Genomic DNA, 8,724 nt, shown 5'->3' with positions numbered 1-8,724 from the left:
TTAAAAGCAACACACCCTATCCTATTCTCCTTATAGAAGTGGGTCTTTCCCCTATGGAGAGCCTAGCTATGACTAGGCTTCTGTTGTACAAGCACAAACTCAATAACATAGGAGACCATAGACTTCCTAAGCTAGCTTTAAATTCGAGCCAAAACCACCTAAGGCTCAAACGAGGTTGGTATAAAGACACCAGGGCCTGGTTAAACCATTGGGAGATCTACGAGAATGTTGCATTGCAAAACATGAATACAATTAAAAATATTGTTACTTCTAAGTGCAAAGAAAAAATTTGGTGTGAGAAAGATTTAGCAACTAAAAGAAAATTAAGATATTATAAGGAGGTCATCAACCCTATCCTAGAAGATCAAAAGTATCTCTCTGTTTTAACTAGCTCAAAAAAGAAAATTAATATAGCCAAGATTAGAACAAACTCTCATGAGCTCCATAGTGAAACGGGTTGTTGGGCAGTTCCTAAAACACCATGGATGGAAAGGTTATGACATCTCTGTGAGAATACTAACATCGAGGATGAAAATCACTTCCTCTTAGAGTGCCTGGTGTACAACCACATTAGATCTCAGTTTCAAAATGTTTGTTGCAATACTGACCTTCCTAGCCTTTTACGTTGCAAAATTACAGTGATCTAGGGAGACTTTTCTCCAAGCTTTTTGAGCATAAGAATAAAATGTTAAATCAAACTGAATAATTCGTTTCTTTAGGTTGGATAGACCAAAGTTTAGTCTCAATAAACCTTAACCACCATCATCATCATCATATTATATTGAAATATATATTAATTAACTATATATAGTATTTATATATAATAATATTTAAAATAAATAAATTAATTTAAATCTATTTAAATATAGATTTATTACATATTTAAAATAATTACATTTTTTAATATATAAATATTACAGGATAAAAAAATTATATATTATTTCTTTTAATAATATAAATTTTTTTATTTAATAAATCATAAATTCAAAATCAAAATATATTATATTAATGGTAAATATTTAATGATATAATTTATTTATTTATTTATATAATTTCAATATTATATATATATATCCAAAAACTAATTTCAATCTTCTTCTAAAATAGATAGTTTAGAAAAAAAGGATAAATATCTCAGCATCAATGAAAGAGATTTGCACAAAATTTATCTTAGCATCAATGAAAGAGATTTGCACAAAAAAAGTGAACAAGAGAGACATACATATGTTATCTTAAACTTTGAACTTCTTGATTAAGAGAAATAAGAAAAGAGTGAAAGATTCTTATTATAAATTCAAATATTTAATTATGGATAAAGTAAATGAAAGAGTTTTGCCCAAAAAAAGTGAACAAGAGAGACATACATATGTTATCTTAAACTTTGAACTTCTTGATTAAGAAAAATAAGAAAAGAGTAAAAGATTCTTATTATAAATTCAAATATTTTAATTATGGATAAAGTTAAATGAAAGAGATTTGCACAAAAAAATGAACCAGAGAGACATACATATGTTATCTTAAACTTTGAACTTCTTGATTAAGAGAAATAAGAAAAGAGTAAAAGATTCTTATTATAAATTCAAATATTTTAATTATGGATAAAGTTAAAGTGATTTTTAATTGTATTATATTATTATAATATCGATAAATACGTTTATATTAAAAAATGTCAAATTTTAATTTAATAAAAAATAAATTTTACAAAAGATGGTGGTTAAATTTATTAAAATATTTATATTTTATCAATAATAATTTGTGATTATTTATTTTATTAATAGATTTTTTAATTATATATTTGATTTTTAATTGTTGAATTTTTACTAACCATGTTATCATATTTATCTTTTTTTTTTACATTAGTCTTTTAGGCTATCCACATTCATTATTTGTCACTTATTTAACTTCTTTTTTTCTTTCTCTAAGATAGAGAAACTTATTAAATTCAGTGGTCATACCAACAGTAAAGATAGCCATCTCTAATTTTCCTTAACTATTTAACTATTATATAGCGAAATTAGTTTAAATATATTTACTAACAATGAAGACCGCCATCGCTGATTAACCTGGACCTATTTAACTATTATATAGCCGAATTAGTTTAAATATATTTAGTGATTAAAGTTCTTGTTCATTAAGATGGAGAAAAATAAATTAATCTCAATTCAACACTTAAAGTCCTTTTCAATTACGTTTCATATATAAGTTTTGTTTATCTGTCGTGGGTGTGAAGTGGGGTTTGGCGGAGGGAAAGCCATTGGTGGAAATGTTTGCGTGCTGTTAAGTATCTTTGCAATGGAAGAGTGGACCAGTCCATGTGCAGAGAGGAGACGAAGTATCCATTTTACTTTTGAGAGTTATGGATTCACACATATGTAAAGAGAGATACATATTAAGAACGTATGTAGCTTCTAATTTGACAGTCTGTTGCCATCTATATTTAGGCTGTCAGGGGACCCATGCCCATGGTTTTTTATTTTTTGATTTTAAAAAAATTCCTGCTGGGGATTGTGTTTCCTGCACTGGACTAGAGTTAGTTTTAGGAACCAAGTTCCCATCAGGTAGAAGTTTATTCATAATCCAACTCCCAATTCAGGTGGGAACTACAGAGGACCATTTCAATGTCAATGTATCTTCTCAACGAAGCAATTTCAGCTAGATGAATTGGTCCTCTGGGTGCTGTACAAGTGGGATTCACTAAACCTAGAGGCCATTCCGTATGTCCAGATTTGTGCTAGGAAGAACGCCCAGAGCCCAGATTGGGTACACTTAGATCCGGCTTTTACAGAGGAAGGACACCAGTAGAGGCCCATTTGGGTTTAAATTTTTTCTCTAAATAGAAGGCTATTTGGGTATCTAAGGAAAGCATTCATCCCTCTGATGGCTCCTGCAGCTGTCCAAGATACAGGTTTTGGGGGCACCAAATCGAGTATGATAACAGATCTGGAGTGCCCATTCGGGGTATTGGGTAGCCAGCTCTCTGAGGACGATTTGAGGGAGACAGCCTATGAGATCTTCATTGCAGCCTGCAGACCCTCAGCTGGAAGATCTTCTCTCACATACATACCTCAATCAGACAAGGTTGAGAGGCCTGAGAAGTCATCACCTTCATCGTCGGCATCATCACTATCACCTTCTATTCAGAAGTCATTAACCTCTACTGCTGCCAGTAGGGTCAAGAGAGCCCTTGGCTTGAGATCCTCAAAGAAGAGCAGTCACTTGAAGGACGGCAGCCCTTCCAGATCGAGAAGACCCCAGACAATTGGAGAGCTTTTGAGATTGCAGATGAATGTATCCGAGCAGACCGATGCCCGTGTTCGCAGAGCTTTATTAAGAATTTCAGCTGGACAGGTACATACCAGCAGTTTGCTGGTCTCTTTGCTACAATTTCTTTTGTTTTTAATTGTGAATTGTAATCAAATATATGAGAGCCAAAACTTAGGAAATTTTGAATTCTGCATTGGTTTTTTACTGCCGTCATTTGGATCCTGCTGGGATTGGCCTGATTTGAAACTAAATTTTCTTGCACTTCTCCTTTGGATTATTGATTTTGAGTTTACCCTAGTTCAGGGCTCGAACGCAACTCTGTGTTTATTAAGTATCTATGTTCTCACTGTGGTTTCGAATGTCTGCACTGTTGGCTTATACATTATTGATAGTTGAATTTCATCCTTGATGATTTAGCTCATAGCGGTGAAATCACCTCTTCTATAAAAGTCATTGAACAGTAAAAGATTCATTAGTTTGCCTCTGCCTACCCTGAAGAAAATGCTGGCCCAACCAGTAAAGGAGTAAGGATCGTGTGTTTTTATAGCAGTGTTAAAGTCTCCATTTTTGTCAATTTTGGATATCATAATATCCTGGTGACATAAAAAAATTGTTTACCCTTTCTTGGTGCGTGCCTTTGGCTGGAATACAAATTATTCGTTTTGTGTGAGTGCCTGTGTATAGTTTGGGTTTAGGCAGAGGATTCAAAATGTTGTTTTTCATTTTGTAGCATTGTTATTGGTCTGTAAAAATTAGATCTATCATAAGCTTTTCTTGGTTCTAGCCTAAGTGCGCAACATGAATACTGTCTATACTGTATTTTTGGTGAATTTGGGATACAACACGAAATAGTCGTCTACACTTTTCTAGGATGTTAGCTCTGACACGTGACATGACATTGTAGTTGTCCTTCTTTTACTGTTAACAGCTTGGGAAGCGTGTGGAATCGATAGTGCTCCCACTGGAGTTGTTGCAGCAATTCAAGTCTTCTGATTTCTCAGATGCCCAGGAATATCAAGTGTGGCAGAGGAGAAATTTATTGATACTAGAGGCTGGCCTCCTGTTACATCCTGCTGTTCCGCTTGAAAGATCTGATGCTGCTGCTCAACGACTTCGGCAGATTGTACGAGGAGCTGAGGAGAAACCTATTGAAACAGGAAGGAACTCTGAGGCAATGCAAGCATTGCGTAGCGCAGTTATGGGCCTTGCTTGGAGATCAACCGATGGATCCACACCAGAGACCTGTCATTGGGCAGATGGGTTTCCACTAAATCTGTGGCTATATCAAATGCTTCTTAGAGCTTGCTTTGATAGTGGAGAAGAAACAGCTGTTATTGATGAAATTGATGAATTGATGGAGATGATGAAGAAAACTTGGGCTTTGTTGGGCATTAATCAAATGCTTCACAATATTTGCTTCACATGGGTTATATTCCAACAATTTTTGATGACAGGGCAAATTGATACTGATCTGCTTGGAGCAGCAGAAAACCAATTGGTTGAGGTTGCCAAGGATGCCAAGACAGTCAAGGATCCGTTGTATGTCAAGGTACTAAGTTCTACTCTGAGTGCAATTCAAGGCTGGGCAGAAAAGAGGCTTCTTGCTTATCATGAGACTTTTCAGTCCACTAGTGTTGGATTTATGGAGAGTGTTATTTCTGTAGCAGTCGCAGCTGCAAGAGTTTTGGTTGACGACATTTCACATGAGTATAGACGCAAGAGAAAAGAAGAAGTGGATGTAGCTCGAAACAGGATTGATATGTATATTCGTTCCTCACTGCGCACTGCTTTTGCACAGGTGAGTATTTTGGTATAGTTGGATAAATTGAATTTCCAGATTTAGCTCATTTACCTTTTTCTCAAAGCTCTTTTTCACATTGTCAACTCCAAATACTTTTTCACCTTTGAGAACAGATGATGGAACAAGTGGATTCAAGGAGGAGATCATTCAAAAAGCAGCAAAACCCTCCTCCAGCTCTAACAGTACTAGCAAACGACATTGGTGATCTTGCAAGAAATGAAAAGGAAAAATTTAGTCCCATCTTGAAGAGGTGGCACCCTTTTGCGGCAGGTGTGGCTGTTGCAACTCTCCATGCTTGCTATGGAAGAGAACTGAAGCAGTTCTTGTCAGGTGTCATAGCATTGACACCTGAAAGTGTTCATGTATTGGAAGCTGCAGACAAGTTAGAGAAGGACCTTGTGCAGATCGCTGTTGAAGATTCAGTGGACTGTGAAGATGGAGGAAAGGGGGTCATAAGGGAAATGCCCCCGTATGAGGTTGACTCTATTCTGGCAGACTTGTCAAGAACATGGATCAAAGAAAGACTAGAGAGACTTCGCGAATGGGTGGACAGGAGCTTGCAACAAGAAGTACATTTACTGAACCTTATCAATCCCGTTACATTGAATAGTTTGGAGTCAGTGGGAACCCTTGAAAACATTAACTTTCAATTGACAAAAATCTTTCTTTTGACTTTCTTCAAGTCCACAAAAATCTCAATCCCATCACTTTGACCTTGCTTTTATTCAACAGAGAGTCTGTTTATTATGTTTTATAATTTATTACTGATTTGGTTTTTAGAGTATCCTTGCAGGGGGGTTATGGGCTTATACATTAAAGAAATAGGGGCAATTTCTTCAAACTGTCTTAAAATTCAAGTTAGGATGTTGGTGAGTCCTGAGGTAGATTTTCTCAAACACTATGAGCATGGCATGCAGAATGATCCACTAGTTAGTACTACTATGATTTCCTATTGTGAAAAACTACGTAGTCTCGACTTCTAGTTGAACTAGTCAGCATATAGTTGGATACAGGCAAGCTGTCAACAATGGGGTACGGGCAACGAGAACACCTGTCACTTAACTATGAGGACTCAAGGCTCAAACCTTTACCAACACCGAGTGCTCAAGACTCAAACCTTTACGAACACTGAGTGTTCTTCTGCGACGAGTCTTCACCATCCCATTGCATGACCCTTTCCCAGATTCCAAATTACCAAACACCAAAGATCCCTTTTCATTGATGTAGAGGTAGATTCTTTGTGCATCTCATAAGGTCCTTCTCAACAACACCAAATGAATCGCTGTCTCTTGTTAACCGAGAACGTGCAGCTTATTTTTTTGAAGATACAATGGTTAAGAAAGCATGCATTATGATTTGCAGGACTGGACTCCGGTGGCAAACAAGGAGAAATATGCACCCTCAGCAGTTGAAGTTTTAAGGATTGTTGAAGAGACACTGGATGCTTTCTTTGAATTGCCATTATCTCAACATTCAGATCTACTCCCAGATCTTGTGGCTGGACTTGACAGAGCTCTACAGCGCTATATTTCCCAAACTAAATCTGGATGTGGTATGATCCAAGTATCCTGATTTTTACTTTTGTTTTGGTTTTCTTAATATATTATGTTCTTATATTGTATTTGCTCTTATTCTTGCCATATGAGATATGGGATATGTTCAATGATGATAATATAAGTTCTGCCATGTGCATTTTGTGCACCTTTCTAGGATCCAAGAACAGTTATGTTCCTCTTTTGCCAGCACTTACTAGATGCTCAACTGGGTCAAAGTTTTGGAAGAAAAAGGAAAAATCATCAAGCCATCAGAAAAGGAAATCTCAGATAGTGTCAATGAATAGTTCTGAGCCTATGACGCTGTCACAACTGTGTGTTCGGATCAACACCTTACATCACATTCGGACTGAAACAGAGCAACTGGAAAAAAGAATATCCTATGGTTGGAAGATGGATCTTTTTGCCAAAGATAATGAGAAATCAAAAGTTACTCTTGCACCCATTGGAAGTGCGCCTGAAGCCAAGTTCGAATTTTCCCAGGCTGGCAGTAAGGAGGGCATTCAGCAGCTTTGTGAATGTACTGCATACAAGGCGGTTTTCCATGATTTGAGTATTGTGCTCTGGGATGGTTTATACCTTGGGGGAACAGCGGGTGCAAGGATAGGACCATTTCTTGAACAACTTGAATCAAACCTAGAAATTATAGCTGATACTGTCCATACGAGAGTTCGTACTCGTGTTTTTACAGCATTAATGAAGGCCTGTTTTGATGGTTTTTTGTTGGTATTGCTGGGGGGAGGTCCTTCTCGTGCTTTTTCAAAGTCTGATTCTGAAATAATAGAGAAAGATTTCATGGCTCTCAAAAACCTGTTCAAAGCTGATGGGGATGGTCTTCCTGGAGAGTTGGTGGAAAAAGCAGCAATGCCTGTGACAGATATCTTCCCCTTGTTTTCTACTAACACAGAAGGCTTGATTGAGAACTTCAGATTTGCAGTTTGTCAAGCCAATGGCCTATCTTCAACCAAGTCAAAATTACCTTTACCTCCAACAACAGGTGTATGGAGCCCAACGGAACCAAATACTCTTTTACGGGTATTGTGTTATCGGAATGATGAGGCAGCTACAAAATTCTTGAAAAAAACTTACGGTCTGCCAAAGAGGCTATGATGTGTAGCCAATGGTGATATCGGTTCTGGAGTCTGCAATGTAGTATGAATGTGACCCATATTTGGTATTATGATGTGGTATCAGTGTGTAGGGTATGTATTGTAGATCTTTTAACTACAACTCATGTACAGGAATTCATGATTTTGTGTTAAAGGCAAGCATAGATAATGTTACAAAACATTGCCATGTAAGTTCTCAACCTGTGACAGAAATGAAATGGCTCCAATGTAAACCTACTTTTATTTTTGTATCAGTAAGCAAGTAATCATTCTCATGAGAAGGCATGTAATGATGTTGACTCCTCCAATTGATCTGTGATTCTGTCATCCAATCAAAACAGTTTGTTTTGATATCAATTTTCAAATTGTTTAGATATTCCACAAACTATTTTTGAAAAGAATGAGTGGATTCTTGTGCACGATATCATCTCTGCATGGTGTCTTTTGTGCATGGGGATGCTGATCAGGTGATCAAATTTAGCATTGGCAGGTCATCTGGGGCCAACCAATTATACTGTGGCCTAATGAGGCCTGTGCCTTATGTCCCAAGACAGAGTTTACAAATATTTAATCTTTCATGGTAGCCAAAGACACCTAAGTTCTAACCTGACCCTTCTGATAATCTCAGAAGATGTTGAAAGAGAAACAAAGACACCCACAGATACACATTCTGATGTTTTTTTCAGACTAGCTTCCTTTTATCATAATTGAGCAAGTGTGCCCTACCACTATCTGGGGGTTATTACAATTTGTAGCTGGCTTTATAATGCTGAAATCAGAAACTTTGGGATAACAAAGCTGTGAGTGGGTGGTATCTATTCCGCCAAAGTCATCCATGACTTTCATGTGGCCCCATTTGCAATCACAATCACAAGCACAAGTGACCCAAAAGGGGCAAACATGCTGCTGGGGAGACTTGAACCAGGGGTGGTTTATAATGACACCCTGCTTTCACCGACCAGGAAAGCCCCCATTGGCAACATTGAGATGGTTTTTA

The 8,724-nt window shown here is 36.9% G+C and overlaps 1 protein-coding gene across 1 annotated transcript; it reads left to right on the top strand.

Moving 5' to 3' along the window:
- The first annotated feature begins 2,233 nt into the window (after positions 1–2,233).
- Positions 2,234–8,012, top strand: LOC149257307 (elongation factor Ts (DUF810)). The gene is made up of 5 exons (XM_089413939.1): positions 2,234–3,348; positions 4,193–5,062; positions 5,179–5,634; positions 6,428–6,617; positions 6,776–8,012. Exons 1-5 carry the CDS (start codon positions 2,878–2,880, stop codon positions 7,726–7,728), a joined length of 2,940 nt encoding a protein of 979 aa, XP_089270065.1. The 5' UTR covers positions 2,234–2,877; the 3' UTR covers positions 7,729–8,012.
- Positions 8,013–8,724: the final 712 nt, after the last annotated feature.

This window comes from Pinus tabuliformis, chromosome 6, assembly GCF_031772625.1.
Source record: "Pinus tabuliformis cultivar Carrire ecotype Pingquan chromosome 6, CPIR1, whole genome shotgun sequence".
Classification (NCBI taxonomy): Eukaryota; Viridiplantae; Streptophyta; class Pinopsida; order Pinales; family Pinaceae; genus Pinus; species Pinus tabuliformis.
This window is presented reverse-complemented; position numbering and strand designations above follow the sequence as displayed.